This window comes from Amblyraja radiata, chromosome 5, assembly GCF_010909765.2.
Source record: "Amblyraja radiata isolate CabotCenter1 chromosome 5, sAmbRad1.1.pri, whole genome shotgun sequence".
Lineage (NCBI taxonomy): Eukaryota > Metazoa > Chordata > Chondrichthyes > Rajiformes > Rajidae > Amblyraja > Amblyraja radiata.
Window position 1 is genome coordinate 5,322,866 of NC_045960.1, and position 21,126 is coordinate 5,343,991.

The 21,126-nt window shown below is 49.1% G+C and overlaps 1 protein-coding gene and 1 long non-coding RNA gene across 2 annotated transcripts in view; one reads left to right on the plus strand and one right to left on the minus strand.

The window, feature by feature from the left end:
- Positions 1-20,647, minus strand: part of LOC116972946 — a 21,098-nt gene extending 451 nt beyond the window's left edge. Inside the window, exons 1-2 of the long non-coding RNA XR_004411958.1 lie at positions 20,242-20,647; positions 13,195-13,198 (exon numbers count right to left, since the gene is read on the minus strand). This is a non-coding gene — a long non-coding RNA (uncharacterized LOC116972946). The remainder of the gene's footprint in view (positions 1-13,194; positions 13,199-20,241) is intronic.
- LOC116972945 (cytochrome P450 1B1-like) lies at positions 15,887-18,085 on the plus strand. The gene has a single exon (XM_033020544.1). It carries the CDS (start codon positions 15,967-15,969, stop codon positions 17,611-17,613), a length of 1,647 nt encoding a protein of 548 aa, XP_032876435.1. The 5' UTR covers positions 15,887-15,966; the 3' UTR covers positions 17,614-18,085.
- Positions 20,648-21,126: the final 479 nt, after the last annotated feature.

A 21,126-nucleotide genomic window follows, 5' to 3' on the forward strand; every position in this document is an offset into this window, starting at 1 on the left:
ACTCTCACTCACACTCCACACACACACATGCACACACACACACACACACGCACCCACACACACACCCACACACACACACACACACACACACACACACACACACACAAACACACACACACACCCACAATCACACAAACACACACACACACACACACACACACATACACACACTCCACACACACACACACACATTCATATATAAATTGTAAACCGGCATCTGCAGTTCTTTACTTCAACATTTTGAGTGCCACACCGCAAAATCTCAAGGCATGTGAGTGAAGAAGGGTCGGGATTCCGAAACATCATCCATGCATTCCCTCCGCGGATGATGCCCGGCCCGCTGAGTTACTCCGGCACTTTTTGTTTTGCTCCGTTCACAGCCCTATTCGACGAGAGGAACCCATAGAGTCCCGGACAATCTATTGTTAACGGTCCGTCACGTTTCCAGTAAAACCTTCTCCAGAATCCCATCACATGCCTCGATGCAAGACTTGTTTAAAAAATCCATTGGTGCAGCCATGGCCGATCGCAGTTCTTCCTCCGCTGTTAAATCTACACAAATTGCAATTTATTTACCATTACCCGACATGGTAGCGAAATAACGTTACGACCAGAATTTTGACAGTCCAGGCAAACAGCGGGTCGGCTGTCAATGGACACAAAATGCTGGAGTAACTCAGCGGGTCAGGCAGCATCTCCGGAGAAGAGGAATAGGAGATGTTTCGGGTCGGGACCCTTCTTCACATTGAAAGTAGAGGGGAGGTGAGAACAGGTCAGAACAAAGCAGGGCCGGAAACAGATGGCCAAGGAAGGGTGGAGCCCACAATGGTTCATTGTTGGCTGGGGAAGTGGTGATAAGGAAGGGCTATAAGGATGCGAACAGTGGAACTGGTAGGACGTCCAGTGTGTGGGAGGAATGGAGAGAGAGGGGTTGCAATGGTTACTTGAAATGAGTTGAATCAACGACCATACTACTGGGTTGCAAGCTGCCCAAGCGAAAAGTCGGCTGTCCAATCTGATCTCCCGGTGGTTAAATTATTTTACAACAGGTATCCATTGATTAAAACAAAGAACGAAACTATATGACAATTCTAATGTTTATTGTCTCTGCCAATAACGGTGATATTTCTCAATCTTTTTTCTATTATATAATTAATTTTTTAATCTGACGATTTGCAAGAATAAATAGTCATAGAGAAGTACAGCGTGGAAACAGACCCTTCGGCCCTTCGGTCCAATTTGCCCTCAACCACCAACATCTACACTAGTCCTACCTGCCCGCGTTTGGCCCATATCCCTCCAAACTAATCCTATCAATGTACCTGTCCGAAAGTCTTTTAAATGTGATTGTCGTACCGGCCTCAACCAGCTCACCGGCCCACCCTTTGTGTAAATGTTCCCCCTCAGGTTCCTATTCAACCCCCCCCCCCCCCCCCCCCCCCACCCCCACTCACATTAAGCCCATGCCCTCTGTATCTTGATTCCCCTACTCTAGGTAAAATACTTTGACCATTCATTCACCTTAACTATTCCTCTCGTGATCTTACACATTTCTATAACATCACCCCTCATCCTCCTGCGCTACAAGCAATAACGTTCTGGCCTGCCCAACCTCTGCCTGTAGCTATCGGTAGAACAGCGACGCTGCTTGTCTCTACACTTCACAGTTATATACACTGTACCCATTTCTTGATACACACAGATCGAGCGCCTGACTCTAACCCCCATTGAAGTCCACCACCATTTCACCACAAGGTTAATTCCCGGGATGGCGGGACTGTCATATGCTGAGAGAATGGAGCAGCTGGGCTTGTACACTCTGGAGTCTAGAAGGACGAGAGGGTATCTCATTGAAACATATAAGATGGTTAAGGGCATGGACACGCTAGAGGCAGGAAACATGTTCCCGATGTTGGGGGTGTCCAGAACCAGGGGCCGCAGTTTAAGAATATGGGGTAACCCATTTAGAACGGAGACGAGGAAACACTTTTTCTCACAGAGAGTGGTGAGTCTGTGGAATTCTCTGCCTCTGGTGGAGGCAGGTTCTCTGGATGCTTTCAAGAGAGAGCTAGATAGGGCTCTGAAAGATAGCGGAGTCAGGGGATATGGGATGAAGGCAGGAACGGGGTACTAATTGGGGATGATCAGCCATGATCACATTGAATGGCGGTGCTGGCTCGAAGGGCCGAATGGCCCACTCCTGCACCTATTGTCCATTGTCTATTGAAATGATGGATAGTAATTGAAAGGGCTACGCTGTCATTCCCATGGCGGCCCTGAGATGGTGAATCATCTCGACGCGCAGTTACGTTAAGCAAAGGTATCATGCGTAAAGAACAGGCACAAACAAAAGCCACGAGAGTAACTCCGTGGGTCGGGCAGCATCTCTGTGGGACATAGAGAGGTGACATTTTGCTTCGCGACCCTTCTTCACACCCGGGTCCCTCCGGTATCTCGTTCCAAAAACCCACCACCCCGGTAAAAAAGTTGCCCCTCATTATCCTGTTAAATCTTCCCTCCTCACCTTAAACGCATGTCCGTCTAAAGGGTAACTTTTTCACACAAAGGGTGGTGGGTGTATGGAACAAGCTGCCAGATGAGGAAGTTGAGGCAGGAACATTTAAGAAACATGTAGACAGGTACATGGATAGGACAGGTTTAGAGGGATATGGGCCAAACGCAGGCAGCTGGGACTAGTGTAGCTGGGACATGTTGATCGGTGTGGGCAAGTTGGGCCGAAGGGCCTGTTTCCACGCTGAATGACAAAGGCCAGAGATGAAAATGAGGAAGGGCTATCAGATAAACTCCAATGTATCCGCTCATCTTTAACATGTTTTTTTTTAAATGATCTCTGAACCGAAATACATGTTGGTGTGCATCTAATTACCATTGTAACTTCAGTCCAAGCTGCTTGCTTTTACAATTCTATCTACTGCACCCATTTCCCGAGACCTGCAGATAACCTCAATCTAAACCCATTGAAGTCAACCATCATTTCGTTCTTTCATCATGACTCCTCTAATATTGGCGGTAGAAGTCTGAACATACTTTCAATCGGAGCGTGCTGCAAATGTAGACCTTTCTAACCGGCGTGGTAGCGGAGATCCCGGCGTTATCAAATCAGTAATCTGAAACAATATTATATCAGTTCAGTTCAGTTTATTGTCACGTGTACCGAGGTACAGTGAAAAGCTTTTGTTGCGTGCTATCCAGTCAACGGAAAGACAATACATGATTACAATCGACCCATTTACAGTGTGTAGATACATGATAAAGGGAATAACGTTTAGTGCAAGGTAAAGCCAGCAAAGTCCGATCAAGGATAGTTCGAGGGTCACCAATGAGGTAGGTAGTACTTCAGCACTGCTCTCTGGTTGTGGTAGGATGATTCAGATGCCTGATAACAGCTGGGAAGAAACTGTCCCTGAATCTGGAGGCGTGCGTTTTCACACTTCTGTACTTTTGGCCTGATCGGAGAGGGGAGAAGAGGGAGTGGCCAGGTGACTCGGGGTGGGGAGAATGTTTGTGTGTGTGTGTGTGTGTGTGTGTGTGTGTGTGTGTGTGTGTGTGTGTGTGTGCTGGGGGGCGGACGTGGAAGGAGTGGGAGGAGGGGGGGGGGGGGGCTCTCTTCATAGAAGTATGGGGAATAACAGGAATGCTCCACTAGGGTACTGTCCGATTCACCTCTACCCCATTGTGGACATTGGGACTTTGTCTGTGGAACTGATGCGCTACAATGCTGAGAACTATATTCTGCACTCTGTATCTTCCCCGTTGCTCTGTCTATAGAAGTTACATTTGACGTGAATGTATTTGTGTACAGTATTGTCTGATATAAGTGGATAGTCATGCAAAACAAACCTAGTGCCTATAGCTTGGAACACGTGACTATAATAAACCTAAGATAGACACAAATTGCCGGAGTAACTCAGTCTGAAGATGTGTCTCGACCCGAAACGTCACCCATTATTTCTATCCAAAGATGCTGCCTGTCGCGCTGAGTTACTCCAGCATTTTTATGTCTATATTCAGTGTAAACAGGCATCTGCAGTTCCTTCCGTAGAAAACATAGAAAATATGTGCAGGGGGAGGCTATTCGGCCCTTCGAGCTAGCACCGAAACATTAATTAACCTAAACCAAACGTGAATGAAGAAACAAGGAACTGCAGATGTTGGTTTACAAAACAAAGACACAGAGTGCTGGAGTAACTCAGCGGGTCAGGCAGCATCTCTGGAGAGCATGGCTAGGTGACGTTTTCGGTCGCGACTATTCTTCACAACCGGATCCGGCCTAAAACGTCGCCTCTCCGTGTTTCTCCACAGATGCTGCCTGACCCACTGAGTTACTCCAGCACTCTGTGAAACGTCACCTATCCATGTTCTCCACAGATGCTGCCTGGCCCACTGAGTTACTCCAGCACTCTGTGTCCTTTTAGAGTGTCCCTGCCTTCATTACGTGAAATGTGTGCCCTCCCATAATTACTGGCTGCGTGCCTGTGCCAATAGCGACAATATTTCCTGAATCTTGTTGTATTATGTAGAATATTTTTTTCAATCCGGCGATTTGCAAATCAATAAATAGAGAGACAGAGGCATATAGCGTGGAAACGGGCCCTTCGGCCCAACTTGCCCATCTACCTGCATTTGACCCATATCCCTTCTTCAGACCCACGTCCCGAACCGAATCGTCACCTATCCATGTTCTCCAGAGATGCTGCCTGACTCGCGGGTTACTCCAGCACTTTGAGCCTTTTTTGTGTGTGCGTAAACTAGCATCTGCAGTGCATTGTGTCTATCATGCGTAAAGGGCGACGTTCACAAGTGATTAAATTAATTCGAGTAAAACACACAGTGCTGGAGTAACTCAGCGAGTCAGGCAGCATCTGTGGAGGACATGGATAAGTGATGTTTCGGGCCGAGACCCTTCTGCAGACTGCTTTAGTACGAGGGGGGTGGGGGGGGGGGGGGGGGGGGGGTGGGGGGGAGAGAAAGCTGGAAAAGAGAGGTGGGAGGGACAAAGCGTGTCATGTAGATGGGGTGGTAGATGGATGGGCATGGTATATGGATAGATTGGAATATATTGCATAAAGGCACAGAGTTGCAATTGAGGGATTGCAGCGTAGGTTCACAAGGCTAATTCCCGGGATGGCGGGACGGTCATATGCTGAGAGAATGGAGCAGCTGGGCTTGTACACTCTGGAGCTTAGAAGGATGAGAGGATATCTCATTGAAACATATAAGATTGTTAAGGGCTTGGACACGCTAGAGGCAGGAAACATGTTCCCGATTTTGGGGGAAGTCCAGAACCAGGGGCCACAGTTTAAGAATAAGGAGTAAGCCATTTAGAACGGAGACGAGGAAACATTTTTTCTCACAGAGAGTGGTGAGTCTGTGGAATTCTCTGCCTCAGGAGGCAGGTTCTCTGGATGCTTTCAAGAGAGAGCTTGATATGGCTTTTAAAAATAGCGGAGTCAGGCGATATGGGGAGATGGCAGGAACGGGGTACTGATTGGGGATGATCAGCCATGATCACATTGAATGGCGGTGCTGGCTCGTAGGGCCGAATGGCCTACTCCTGCACCTATTGTCTATTGTCTATTTTCCCTTGCCCAGAGTAGGGGAATCGAGAACCAGAGGTCTAAGGTGAGGGTGGTCGGGGTGGGGTGTGGAGGTTCCATAGGAATCTGAGGGGTAACTTTTCCACACAAAGGGTGGTGGGTGTATGGAACGAGATGGGCGAGGAGGTCGTTGAGGCTGGGTCTGTCGCAACGTTTGGACAGGAAAATGGATGGGATACATTTAGAGGGATATTACCACACTTGGGCAGGTAAAACGGTACAATGTCATGTATATGAATATCACATTCAAAATAAATAGAGACTGTCCAATCATTCAGCTGATCAGAGACCTGAAAATCTGCAGATGCTGGAATCGAGCGAAATATAAACGTTGGAGGAAGTCAGCGGGTCAGGCAGCATCTGGAATTCTTTGCCACAGGAGGCTGTGGAGGCCAAGTCAGTGGATATATTTAAGGCAGAGATAGGTAGATTCTTGATTAGCACAGGTGTCAGAGGTAATGGGGAGAAGGCAGGAGAATGGGGTTAGGAGGGAGAGATAGATCAGCCATGATTGAATGGCGGAGTAGACTTGATGGGATGAACGGCCTCATTCTACTCACTACATCACTTATGACCTTATGACCGTATCTTTTTTTTTGTAATTCTTTATTTCGAACAGAATAAAAGAATAAAAAGCAAGTGTGAAACAGCATACAAAAAAACAAAAAAAAAACAAAACAAGAATATTTATAAAGTGTCATAAACAATATCTATAAATAAATGAAATCGTATGTGTCCGAAAAGGAGCAGGAATAAGCCAAAGTTTATTAATTCCCACCCCTTATTCAACTGCTTATAATCATCTTATACAATATCATCTTCTTCTTCTTCTTAAGCCCTTTGCTCCTCTAGGGAGCACAGGCCATTGACAAATGTTCTCCACCTCACTCGGTTGTTGGCAGTTCTTTCGACATCTCCCCAGTTGAGCCCACTCTTAGACATTTCTGTCTGGACACCTCTTCTCCAGCTGTTCCTGGGGCAACCTCTTTTCCTTTTTCCTTGGGGGTTCCATTTCAGGGCTTGCCGGGTGATGTTTGTGGCAGGTTTCCTGAGGGTGAGTCCGTAAGACAATGGGCTCCTGGCTTGTTCTTTTCCACAGGTCCACATTGCTTACTTTGTCTCTCCGCCAGATGTTAAATATTCTCCTAAGGCAGGTGTTTGCAGCCTGTTTGTAGTGTGTTTTGTGGGTTTCCACATCTCTGATCCATACAGCATCATCTGTTTCACATTGGAGTTAAAGATGCATATGTTTGTGTCAATTTATGTTTAAGAAGGAACTGCAGATGCTTCACTCCATAGATGCTTCCTCACCCGCTGAGTTTCTCCAGCATTTTTAGCTACCTTTGTTGTTGATTGAGTTGTGTTTTGAGCTCCAGATCTTCCTGAGCATGGCCTTGAGCAACACCACCCTAGCCTTATTGATTCTACTTGTTATGTCTGCCTCTGCCCCTCCGGTGATGTCCACAACACAGCCTAGGTATGTGGATGTTTCTACCTCCTCTAGAGCAGTGCCGTGCATAAGGATAGGGTTGCTGGTTTTGAAGTGGATCCTCATCACCTGTGTCTTTGCTGTATTGGGTGTAAGACCAAGTTTTGTTGCAGCTTGTGAGAGTCTGTCCGTCTTCTCCTGCATTTGTAGCTGTGTGTGTGAAAGGAGAGCTATGTCATCAGCAAAGTCAAGATCATTTAGCTGCTCCCACATTGTCCACTCAATCCCATTTCTTTCCCCTTCAGTTGTTTCCATCGTGATCCAGTCAATTGCCAGAAGGAACAGGAATAGTGACAATAGACATCTCTGCTTGACACCCAGGCCGAGTTCGACGATCGTTTGCCTGCTTCTGCTGCTGTTGGAGGTGAGACGTTGCGTCGCGCCAGGGTCTTGGGCCTGTCCCACTTTGGCCGTCAGTTCCGCGACCGGAAGTTGGCGCGCGAAGATTTCGGTCGCTACAAACATTTCGGAGTGCCGCGCGATGTCGCGCACAACTACATACCCCTCCGCGCTTCAAAGTGCGACCGGCCCCGCGCGGCCACACGATGCCCATGCGCCTCAACGCGACCACGAGGTCGCGTAATTTGCGTGCCAATGACACGTAAGTGGGACAGGCCCTTTAAGCTCTGAGAGAGCTGACCTTATTTTTGGGGGGGGGGGGGGGGTTGAATTTATGGAACTTATTTTTGTTTGTTTATTGTGTTATCTATTTGGGTACTGTGTTGTCCAGAGATGCTGCCTGACTCGCTGAGTTACTCCAGCATTCCGTGTCTATCAACGCCGTGTTTACAGACCTGTTCTACTGGTACATGTGGGAATGCCATTATTCCGGTGCATATGACAACAACACGCTCTTGGCTCTTCACACTTGAAATGCCAAATCAGACAGAATTAAGAGCCCAGAGCGTTTTATTGTCACATGTCTCCAAACGGAGCCATACACTTCTTAATTGCAGTCGGTTTGTAAATAAATCTGTTTACATTTGTAGAGAAACGGTTAATATTTCAGATCAGTGACATTTCAGCAGAACAGAGTGCTGGAGTAACAGCGGGACAGGCGGCATCTCTGGAGAGGAGGAATGGGTGACGTTTCGGGTCGAGACCCTTCTTCAGACTGCTCAGTTCCGAAACGTCACCCATTCCTCCTCACAGAAAACGTCACAGATTTTCTATATCTGGAGCACGTTGGCGCAGCGGTAGAGTTGCTGCCTTCCAGTGAATGCAGCACCGGGTTCGATCCCCACTACGGGTGCTGTCTGTACGGAGTTTGTACATTCTTCCCGTGACCTGCGTGGGTTTTCTCCGAGATCTTCGGTTTCCTCCCACACTCCAAAGACGTGCAGGTTTGTAGGTTAATTGACTTGGTAAATGTAAAAGAATTGTCCCTAGTGGGTGTAGGATAGGTTAATGTTCGACCCGGTGGGCCGAATGGCCTGTTTCCGCGCTGTATCTCTAATCTAATCTAAACTAAACTAAGATTTGAAGAAGGGTCTCGACCCGAAACGTCAGCCATTCCTTCTCTCCACAGATGCTGCCTGTCCCGCTGAGTTACTAGAGTTTTTTGTGTCTGTCTTTTCACTTTCGCAATGCTCTTTAAGAGACGTTTCCTTCAAGCTAAAACCCAAACATGTATCCGTGAAGGCTGCTTCCTGGTGTACACAACACTTCAACCCGCTGGCGGTTTCGAGGAACTGCATATTTGTTGTGAAGTTGGCCCGGCCCGGCCGCGCCTCGGCTTTAAACGCTGCAATGTTTCCGAGGCGCGGCTGTGATCACACGTTGAAGTTAAATAAACAGCGGGGAAGTGACACGGCGTAAAATCACCGCGACCTTGCGGGAGTCGGCGCGATAAACCCGGCGGTCAATATCAGATACATCAATAGACAATGGACAATAGGTGCAGGAGTAGGCCATTCGGCCCTTCGAGCCAGCACCGCCATTCAGTGTGATCATGGCTGATCGATCCCTGATCCACTCGATCAAGATGCGGAACTGGACTGGTCCCACTTGCCCGCGTCTGCCGTTGTTTTTTTTTTTAATCTCCCCCCCCCCTCCCCTACCCCCTTCGTTGGAAAGGCCATGCGGAGTTGGTGTTTGAAGTGACAGGCGAGTTATTACAGGCGAAGTAGCAGGCGCACCAGGAGACCAGTCAACGCTGATCTGCTGAGCGTGACATTGGTACAGCTTTTTATATTCACAGCTGACAAGATTACACAGAAACTTGGTCAACAGTAAAACAATAGACAATAGACAATAGGTGCAGGTGTAGGCCATTTGGCCCTTCGAGCCAGCACCGCCATTCAATGTGATCATGGCTGATCATCCCCAATCAGTACCCCGTTCCTGCCCATATCCCCTGACTCCGCTATCTTTAAGAGCCCTATCTAGCTCACCACTCTCTGTGAGAAAACGTGTTTCCTCGTCTCCGTTCTAAATGGCTTACCCCTTATTCTTAAACTGTGGCCCCTGGTTCTGGACTCCCCCAACATCGGGAACATGTTTCCTGCCTCTAGCGTGTCCAAGCCCTTAACAATTTTATATGTTTCAATGAGATGCCCTCTCATCCTTCTAAACTCCAGAGTGTACAAGCCCAGCTGCTCCATGGACGAGGTCTTGGTTACAGAATGGTGCTTACAGAAAGACTTAACTAGGTAACAAACTGAATACAATTATTATCCACGAGGCTAACTTAGTTGGCAGTAGATCCAATTTCCTGTTACAATAATGGGTGCGGACTTAAAAACATAATCGATGAAGTTCCTGCAACGTAGGTGGCGTTACTGCTACAGTCCATGTTTCTACTTTAAAGCTTTGTCTACCGTTCCCCGTCACCACGTGCACAATTCACATTCCTATTTTCTAGTTATTGACCACTCCCTCTTCTCTCCCCTCCCCTCTCCCATCGGGCAAGAGGTACAGAAGTGTGAAAACGCACACCTCCAGATTCAGGGACAGTTTCTTCCCAGCTGTTATCAGGCAACTGAATCATCCTACCACAACCGGGGAGCAGTGCTGAACTACTATCTACCTCATTGGTGACCCTCGGACTATCCTTGATCGGACTTTGCTGGCTTTACCTTGCACTAAACGCAATATCAGCAGCATGTAAAAGCACATGGAATATATGTGGCCAAACCGCGCAGATGCTGGAAATCTGAAATAAAAACAGAACACATGGGGAAAGCTCAAGAGGAAAGGTTCAAAGGACCAATGGTACATTATTTGGCATAGAAACATAGAAAATAGGTGCAGGAGGAGGCCATTCGGCCCTTCGAGCCTGCACCGCCATTCATTGTGATCATGGCTGATCGTCCCCAATCAGTAACCCGTGCCTGCCTTCTCCCATATCCCTTGACTCCACCAGCCCCTAGAGCTCTATCTAACTCTCTTTTCATGTGCCGCGGTACACTGAAATCCATTTTTGTATACCGTTCAGTATAAGTATCACTATACGTTGGGCGGCACGGTGGCGCAGCGGTAGAGTTGCTGCCTCACAGCGCTGGAGACTCGGGTTCGATCCTGACTACGGGTGCTGTCTGTACGGAGTTTGCACGTTTTCCCTGTGACCGCGTGGGTTTTCTCCGGGTGCTCCGGTTTCCTCCCATATTCAAAAGACGTGCAAGTGAAAGTGTAGGTGAAATTGTAAAATTGTCCCGGGCGTGAGTAGGAGAGTGTTAATGTGCGGGGATCGCTGGTCGGCGCGGACTCGGTGGGCCGAAGTTCAAGTTCATGTTCAAGTGAGTTTATTGTCATGTGTCCCTGTATAGGACAATGAAATTCTTGCTTTGCTTAAGCACACAGAAAATAGTAGGCATTTACTACAAAACAGATAAATGTGTCCATATACCATGATATAAATATATACACACATGAATAAATAAACTGGTAAAGTGCAAATAACAGAAAGTGGTTGTTAATAATCAGAGTTTTGTCCGAGCCAGGTTTAATAGCCTGATGGCTGAGGGGAAGTAGCTATTCCTGAACCTGGTCGTTGCAGTCTTCAGGCTCCTGTACCTTCTACCTGAAGGTAGCAGGGAGATGAGTGTGTGGCCAGAATGGTGTGGGTCTTTGATGATACTGCCAGCCTTTTTGAGGCAGCGACTGCGATAAATCCCCTCGATGGAAGGAAGGTCAGAGCCGATGATGGACTGGGCAGTGTTTACTACTTTTTGTAGTCTTTTCCTCTCCAGGGCGCTCAAATTGCCGAACCAAGCCACGACGCAACCGGTCAGCATGCTCTCTACTGTGCACATGTAGAAGTTAGAGAGAGTCTTCCTTGACAATCCGACTCTCCGTAATCTTCTCAGGAAGTAGAGGCGCTGATGAGCTTTTTTGATAATTGCGTTAGTGTTGATATAAATGGGGCTGAAGGGCCTGTTCCCACGCTGTATCTGTAATAAATAATAACAACTATGAATAATGAACACAGGCACATCTTAGATAAGCATATCCGATACAGTACAAGTGTACAGACAGTAGGGACAGTATCCAGTCGCCAGATTTGGCGTTAATTTCAAGTCGTCGTTAAACTCAAAGGGCCAGGCGGCTTCTATGGAGGGAATGGGCAGGCGGCGTTTCGGGTCGGTGGCCTTCTTCAGAGAGGGGAGAGAGGATTTGACTGCACGTCCATCTGACTGCTAATTTGCACCCCATAAACCATTGGTACAAAGAACTGTAGCTGCAGTCAGTCTGAAGAAGGGTCTCGACTTGAACGGTCACCTATCCCATTTTCTCCAGAGATGCTGCCTGACCCGCTGAGTTGCCCCAGCACTTTGTGTCCTCAGCATTGCTTCTAGCACATGCCGCACCGCCAAGTGCCGGCAACATCCTGGGATGGCAGGACTTTCATATGAAGAAAGACTGGATAGACTCGGCTTGTACTCGCTAGAATTTAGAAGTTGAGGGGGGATCTTATAGAAACTTACAAAATTATTAAGGGGTTGGACAGGCTAGATGCAGGAAGATTGTTCCCGATGTTGGGGAAGTCCAGAACATGGGATCACAGTTTAAGGATAAGGGGGAAATCTTTTAGGACCGAGATGAGAAAAACATTTTTCACACAGTGAGTGGTGAATCTGTGGAATTCTCTGCCACAGAAGGTAGTTGAGGCCAGTTCATTTGCTATATTTAAGAGGGAGTTAGATGTGGCCCTTGCGGATCAGGGGGTATGGAGAGAAGGCAGGTACAGGATACGGAGTTGGATGATCAGCCATGATCATATTGAATGGCGGTGCAGGCTCGAAGGGCCGAATGGCCTACTCCTGCACCTATTTTCTATGTTTCTAACATAGAATAATGTTATAACTGTATGAAGATAAATTATTTCTGGCTAAGTTAGGCCGGAGTTATTGAACCCCCCCCCCCCCCCCCCCCCCCAAAACGACCCAAAGCGCTGGAGTATCTCAGTGGGCGAGGTGGCTTCGGTGGAGGGAATGTCTGGGGAACAGTTTCGCGTCGGGTCGGATACAGCGCGGAAACAGGCCCTTCGGCCCATCGAGTCAGCGCCGACCAGCGTCATCCCTAACCCTTTTTCAGAATTAACCGATCCCTCTGCAGATGCTGCCTGATCTGACCCGCTGAGTTACTCCTGCACTTTTTTTGGTCTGCTCAGGGTTCCGGCATCTGCAGTTCCTCGCGTTTCCAAGAGCATTAACTATAACCATATAACCATATAACAATTACAGCACGGAAACAGGCCATCTCGGCCCTTCTAGTCCGTGCAGAACACTTACTCTCACCTAGTCCAATCTACCTGCACTCAGACCATAACCCTCCATTTCTTTCCCGTCCATATACCTATCCAATTTATTTTTAAATGATAAAATCGAACCTGCCTCCACCACTTCCACTGGAAGCTCATTCCACACAGCTACCACTCTCTGAGTAAAGAGAGTGATATTTGATAGATGTAATAAATATATTGGTTCCCAGGGCGTGTTAGCCGTCTGAAACGCCAGTCATAAGGTCATAAGCGATAGGAGTAGAATTAGGCCATTCGGCCCATCAAGTCTACTGGACATTCCATCATGGTTGATCTATCTTTCCCTCCTAACCCCATTCTCCTGCCTTCTCCCCATAACCTCTGACACCCCTGCTAATCAACTCCCTCATCTGTCTCTGTCCACTGATCATCCCTAAACCGTCCCCGTCAGACGAGTCCGCCTCTGTTCTCCGTCAGTCAAGTCAAGTCAAGAGAGTCCCAAAACGTCGCCTTCCCTTCAAAGATAGACACAAAACGCTGTAGTAACTCAGAGGGTCAGGCAGCATCTTCGGAGAGAGGGAATGGATTAGGTTGCGGCTCAAGACCCTTTCTGCAGATTCCACAGATGCTGCCTGACGCTCTGTGTTCATAGAAAATAGAAAATAGGTACAGGAGGAGGCCATTCGGCCCTTCGAGCCAGCACCACCATTCATTGTGATCTTGGCTGATCGTCCCCAATCAATAACCCGTGCCTGCCTTCTCCCCATATCCCTTGATTCCACCAGCCCCTAGAGCTCTATCCAACTCTCTCTTAAATCCATCCAGTGACTTGGCCTCCACTGCCCTCTGTGGCAGAGAATTCCACAAATTCACAACTCTCTGGGTGAAAAAGTTTGTTCTCACCTCAGTCTTAAATGACCTCCCCTTTATTCTAAGACTGTGGCCCCTGGTTCTGGACTCGCCCAACATTGGGAACATTTTTCCTGCATCTAGCTTGTCCAGTCCTTTTATAATTTTATATGTTTCTATAAGGGACTCCCTCATCCTTCTAAACTCTAGTGAATACAAGCCTAGTCTAGTTCCTCCAGTACTTCGTGTTTTCACCCTGTTCCCTTACTTTAATATAAACATGAATATCAATATGAATATAAAGATAAACTATTATTGTGTTGTGCTGCTGCAAGTAAGATTGTCATTGTTCTAGACGCATCCACTTCATCTTAAGCCGCAACTCGGTGCTAAAAACACTGGGGCGATAGCAACTTCACCCATTCCTTCTCTCCACGGATGCTGCTTGTCCCGCTGAGTTACTCCAGCATTTGGTGTCTATCTTCGGTGTAAACCAGCATCTGCAGTTCCTTCCCACACATATAAACATTTGCGGTCGGATGTTTCAAGTCTACAAAAGTGAGTCGGCGCGATAGCCAAGCAGGCGCAAGTAAATAGAGTGGGCGGAGAGGATTATACTCAGATCCTCGGCCCTTAGATCTCGTAGCGTTTTGTCGATTGGAACGGCTGCCGCTGGTGTCGAGTTATCCCTATTGATTTTCCCTGCGTTGGGATTACGAGCCATTGTTTTAACTTCGCATCGCATGGCACGGCACGCAACTTGGGAAGTGTTGCAAGTGGTGGCGAGCGTTAGTGTGGGCAGACCGCGGCCGTCCCATCCCCTCGCCTCTCCCCGCTCCCTCTCTATCTCTCCCTCCCTCTCCCTCTCTCCACCTCTCCCCTCTCTCCCCCTCTCTCTCTCCCCCTCACCCCCTCTCTCCCTCTCTCTCTCTCCTCCCCTTCTCCCTCTCCCCCTCTCCCCCTCTCTCTCACCCCCTCCCCCTCTCTCCCCCTCTCTCTCTCCCCCCTCTCCCGTCTCGCTCCCCCTCTCTCTCTCCCCCCCTCTCTCCCTCTCCCCCTCCCTCTCCCTCTCCCTCCATCTCTCTCTCTCCTCCCTCTCCCTCTCTCTCCCTCTCTCTCCCTCTCCCTCTCGCTCTCCCTCTCGCTCTCTCACCCTCCCTCTCTCTCTCTCCCTCTCTCCCTCTCCCCTCTCTCTCTCGCCTCTCTCGCCCTCTCTCTCTCGCACTCTCTCCCTCCCTCTGTCTCTCTCCCCCCTCTCTCTCCCCCTCCCTACCTCCCGCCCTCTCTCCCTCCCTCTGTCTCCCTCTCTCTCTCTCTCTCTCTCTCTCTCACCCACCGCACGGCGAGACGGGCAAACTCACAGCGGATGTCGGTCTGTCCACCTAGGAGCTGCATTTGAAAGGGGGAAAGTAGAAGACTTCGTGAGTTTAAAAGTTGAACATTTCCGCCCAGAGATGCCGCCCGAGCCGCCGAGTTCCTCCAGCACTCTGTGTCTGTCTCCGGTGCAAAGCGGGCATCTGTAGTTCAGTTTAGAGATACAGCGCCGACCAGCGATCCCCGCACACTAACACTATCCTACACACACTGGGGGACAATTTTACAATTCACACCGAGTCTATTAACCTACAAACCTGCACGTCTTTGAAGTGTGGGAGAACACCAGAAGATCTTGGAGAAAACCCAGGCTGGGTCCGCAGTCAGGATCGAACCCGGGTCCCCGGCGCTGTGAGGCAGCAACTATATCGCTGCGCCACTATTATTTAGTATTTACTTCCTATTGCGTCTAAACTCGTCCTTTACCCTCGACTATACGAGGATGGCTTCATAAACCCTCGTGTGTGTGTGTGTGTGTGTGTGTGTGTGTGTGTGTGTGTGTGTGTGTATGTGTGTGTGTGTGTGTGTGTGTGTGTGTGTGTGTGTGTGTGTGTGTGTGTGTGTGTGTGTGTGTGTGTGTGTGTGTGTGTGTGTGAATGAAACAAGCCGCGGTATGCTGCCCCATGTGAGGCGGGGCGGACAAGACGCTGGATGTGAGTGTGTGTATATATATGGGTTGTGACAGCGGTCGCTGCTAGTCTGCGAGGCTGCAGGGTGAAGAGCGGCTCGGAGGGAGGGAGGGAGGGAGGACTGCGATCTACACTATGCGCTCCAGCGTGCCAGACCGGTGGACAAGTCGGCTTGCTTTAAACACTTCAGGCGACTATACGATCGCTGCGCCCTCCCGGGATGCGCTGATATTTTTGTCCGGGGTGTGTGGGAGGGTGTGAAGTTTTGTTTTTGCTGGCCTTCCAACAACATCTGAAGACAAGACGATGCTGTCCAACGGGAGCTCTGTGTTGGGGCAGTTTATGGAGATGGAGGTGGCGTGGGCGAGGGAGATGGCCAAAGTCAGGGTACAACTGTGGCTGGCTGTGGCATTGTCGGCGCTGCTGGCTCTGCAGGTGTGGAGGAGGCTGAGGCGGCAGGCGGTGGCGGCGGCAGCGGACTGGGGTCGCCCTACTCTCCCCGGCCCTTTCCCCTGGCCTGTGATCGGTAACGCGGCTCAGCTCGGCCGCCTGCCCCACTTGTCTCTGTGCGGGATGGCGCGGAGATACGGCGACCTGTTCCGCATCAAGCTGGGGAGCCGCACGGTGGTGGTGCTGAACGGGGAGGAGGTGATCCGCCAGGCGCTGGTCAGGCAGGGAGCCGACTTCTCCGGCCGCCCGGACTTCACCTCGTTCGGGGTGGTGAGCGGCGGCCGGAGCCTGGGTTTCGGGAGACACAGCGACTTGTGGAAACACCACCGCAAATTGGCCCACTCCACCGTGCGGGCTTTCTCCACGGGCAACGCCGACACTAAGAAGGCTTTCGAGGGCCATGTGGTGTGCGAGATGTACCAGTTGATCCTCCTGTTCGTGGACAGGAGCCGGGAGGGGGCTTACTTCGACCCGTGGACCAGCGTGGTGGTGGCCGTGGCCAATGTCATGTGCGCCGCGTGTTTCGGCAAACGCTACGGACACGGGGACACCGAGTTCCAGGCGCTGCTGTCCAGGAACGACCGCTTCGGCAGCACGGTCGGGGCGGGCAGCCTGGTGGACGTGATGCCCTGGCTCCAATACTTCCCCAACCCCGTGCGCTCCGTCTTCCACGAGTTCAAGCAGCTCAACCGCGAGTTCTACGCCTTCGTCAAAGAGAAAACCAAGGAGCACCGCCTCACATTCCGCCCCCAGCGCGTCCGAGACATGCTGGATGCCTTCATCCGGATCATTGACCACAGGGGGGGCACCGACCTCAGCAGTCACTATGTGGCGTCCAGCCTCGCCGACATCTTCGGCGCCAGCCAGGATACTCTATCCACCGCCCTCCACTGGATGATTCTCTATCTCATCTGGAAGCCCGAGGTGCAGGAGAAGATCCAGGAGGAGGTGGACAGGGTGGTGGGGAGACAGCGTATCCCCACGGCGGAGGACGAGCCTCGCCTGCCCTACCTGGTGGCCTTTCTCTACGAGACCATGCGCTTCAGCAGCTTCGTAGCGCTCACCATCCCACACTCCACCACCAAGGACACCTCCCTCATGGGCTACCGCATCCCCAAGGGCACGGTGGTCTTCGTCAACCAGTGGTCGGTCAACCACGACCCCCGCGGCTGGAGCCAGCCCGACCTCTTCGACCCGTCCAGGTTCCTCGACGCGGACGGCGCCATCAACAAGGACTTGACCAGCCGAGTGATGATCTTCTCGCTCGGGAGGAGGAGATGCATCGGCGAGGAGTTGTCCAAGGTGCAGCTCTTCCTCTGCCTGTCGCTGCTCACCCACCAGTGCGCCTTCAAGGCCAACCCCGCCGAAGAGATTACATTGGATTTTAAATATGGCCTGACCTTAAAGCCCCACACCTTCACCATCAATGTCGCGCTGCGGGACTCGATGGAGCACCTGCAGTCGGCGGCGGAGAGAATACAACAGGAGGAGGACAACCAGTGAACACAGGGTGGGACTCAAGTAACTTTCAATTCGTCTTGTTTCTATTAAGCGGTTCAATCCCATTTCCCTAATCTGGTCTGCGCCGTTTGGCGACCCTTCACTCCCACACGGCACCCGGAGCAAATCCTAACCCATTTCGGCAAAGATTGGGGTGTGTGCATGTTTGCATTTAGGGGTGACCCTCGCCGGACTGACCCCTGTGCATGAGGGGGTGGATAATGTACAGAAATGTGTGTTTTATTCTCAAAATGTTGTGTTTACATTTAGTTTGGCCCGACGCCAATTCCATTGGCAATCCTTTCTCTCGCACGAACCCAACCGAGTTATTCTAGAGAGTCGTCACACACTCCCAAATCCAGGACAAGGGGTCACAGTTTAAGGATAAGGGGGAAATTCTTTAGGACCGAGATGAAAAAAACATTTTTCACGCAGAGAGTGGCGAATCTCTGGAACTCTCTGCCACAGAAGGTAGTTGAGGCCAGTTCATTGGCTATATTTAAGAGGGTGTTAGATGTGGCTCTTGTGGCTAAAGGTATCAGGGGTATGGGGAGAAGGCAGGTACGGGATACTGAGTTGGATGATCAGCCATGATCATATTGAATGGCGATGCAGGCTCGAAGGGCCGAATGACCTACTCCTGCACCTATTTGCTATGTTTCTATCCAGAGATGGGGGGGGGGGGGAGACACACAAACTATCCTACACACACTAGAGACAATTTTACAGTTATACCAAACCAATTAACCTACAAACCGAAGATAGACACAAAATGCTGGAGTAACTCAACAGGACAGACAGCTTTTCTGGAGAGAAGGAATGGGCGAGGTTTCGGGTCGAGACCCTTCTTCAGACTGAGAGTCAGGCGTGAGGGGGAAAATCCAGAGGGTCGGGGGGGGGGTTTGACAAGTAAAATACACTGGAAGTTCGGAAGGCAGCGTCTTGAGACTCGGTGATGAATTGCGCGCTCAGCAAGTGGTGCAGAGATTGGGAAACAGATTGCCGCACTCGCAGGAGTTAATCTCAGAGTCTCTTCCTGGTTGTGCTTTGCCAGTTAGACTTTAGAGATTACCGCACGGAAACGGGCCCTTCGGCACATCATGTCCGCACCGACCAGCGATCCCCGCACTGTCCTGCACACACTAGGGACAATTTTACAATTTACAGAAGCCAATTAACCTGCAAACCTGTACGTCTTTGGAGTGTGGAGGGAATCCGGAGCACCCGGAGAAAACCCACGCAGGGTACAAGGAGAATGTACAAACATCGTACAGACAGCGGCCGAGGTCAGGATAGAACCCGTGTTCCCGGAGTTTGTGGTTTAAAAAAAAAGCGCCACTTTCCGGGATTTCCTCTCTTCATGGGAGGTGGGAGGCTGGAACTTGGACACACTAGATCGACCTTCCCTTAGTGTATTCAAAGCCAGGCGATAACATGTGTTGGTCTAGAACAGGAAGATTTGAGCCGGTTGTTCTGACTGACCGACTGGGAGAGATGAATTACCGAGTGCCCCTGTTCATGCATGCCAGTGATTCTCACAGTCAGGAATGGCAACTCAAGCGTTAATCTTACCTTGTAAACTGTGACCGTTCGAAAACAGAGTCTGATATAACTGTGTCGTTTTAGAAGAGCAATTATAATTCATGTAATAATCTGCGCGTTTTAAATGGTTTCCTTTCATTATCCACCCCGCCACCACCTTTCAGAATGTCACATCCTTCTCCCTCTCGAGTGCTTAAATTAGTACTACCGTGTAGATAGACACAAAAAGCTGGAGTAACTCAGCGGGACAGGCAGCATCTCTGGAGAGAATGAATGGGTGACGTTTCGGGTCGAGACCCTTCTTCTCAAATTAGTGCTGCCTGCAATGCTTAAATTAATCCTATGTAGCACTTAAATTAATGCTACCATGAGTGCTTAAAGTAGTACTACCAAATGCTTAAATTAGTACTAGCAAATGCTTAAATTAGTACTAGCAAATGCTTAAATTATTACTACAAAATGCTTAAATTAGTACTACCAAATGCTTAAATTAGTACTAGCAAATGCTTAAATTAGTACTAGCAAATGCTTAAATTAGTACTACCAAATGCTTAAATTAGTTCTAGCAAATGCTTAACTTATTACTACCAAATGCTTAAATTAGTACTACCAAATGCTTAAATTAGTACTACCAAATGCTTAAATTAGTACTACCAAATGCTTAAATTAGTACTACCAAGCACTAATTAGTGTTAAACAAATGCCATATCGTATTTTCACCAAAGGATTAGAATTGATGTTACTCCAGTACCCAGAATCCGACAACTAATCCAGATGCTTTTTAAAAAATCTATATATTTCTTATAATATCATATTGTATATTAAAGCAACGTACAATTAGCAGCCAGGGAATTGGAAGAACAGTATAAATACTGATGACAGCATTGGCATCAAACAATACCACTATAAAAATAAAATCACATTAAAGTATTGGAAGGTGAAATAATTAATATGTTTTTTATACATTTAGTTTTTTTTTGTCATTTGGGAGCCTGTTAGAAATCAACGTGGTATTTGACAATATTAAACTCTTAACACTGTGCCATCTGAAAGTGCAGTTGCATCCAAACAGACTATATCACAGCTGACACAGTTAAAGCTCAGCCTGGTATGAAACTGCTCCGTTGAAGAGAGAGAAATGCCCCAGGGTTGATATTTGGTCTGTTTTCTAGGCAGACGTGCCCCCATCAGCCCGCGCCAAACCATGATGGGAAAGCTCTCATTCATTGCTGATCACTGTCTGTGGACTTATCGGGAAGTAACTGCATGTGGATGTTAAGTGCCGTAAGGGGGAAGATTGTCCATGCTGTACTTCCTACCTCCACCAGGTAGGGTAGGGCAGGGGTCGGGAGGACATGGTAGACAATGTCCAAGCATGCAGTCAATGTCCTAACATGTAGTCAGTCCTGCAATGTAGACTGTGTCCCACCATGATAATGTCCTAACATGATATAATGTCCTACCATGAGACCATGTCCTACATGTAGATAATGTCCCACCATTAGACAATGTCCTACATGTAGATAATGTCCCACCATTAGACAATGTCGGACTGTGTAGACTATGTCCCACCTTGAGATAATGTTCTACATGTAGATAATATCCTACCATGAGATGTGCAGGAAGGAAATGCAGATGCTGGTTTAAACCAAAGCTAGACACAAAAAGCTGGAGTAACTCAGCGGGACAGGCAGCATCAGTCAGAAGAAGGGTCTCGACCGAAACATCACCCATTCCTTCTCTCCAGAGATGCTGCCTCTCCCGCTGAGTTACTCCAGCTTTTTGCGTCTATCCTACCATGAGATAATGTCCTACCATTAGCGGATGTCCTACAATGTAGACAACGTATTGCCATGTAGGCGATGTTCTACCATGAGATGATATCCTACCATTTGACAATGTCCGACCATTAGACAATGTCCTTGTCATTGCCTCCCACGTCCTTCCTGCCCCGACCCTACCTGGTAAACAGGA

What these genes read in the sequence shown, in the direction of transcription:
- LOC116972945 (XM_033020544.1), top strand. Translation starts at nt 15,967, where the DNA reads ATGCTGTCCAACGGGAGCTCTGTGTTGGGGCAGTTTATGGAGATGGAG.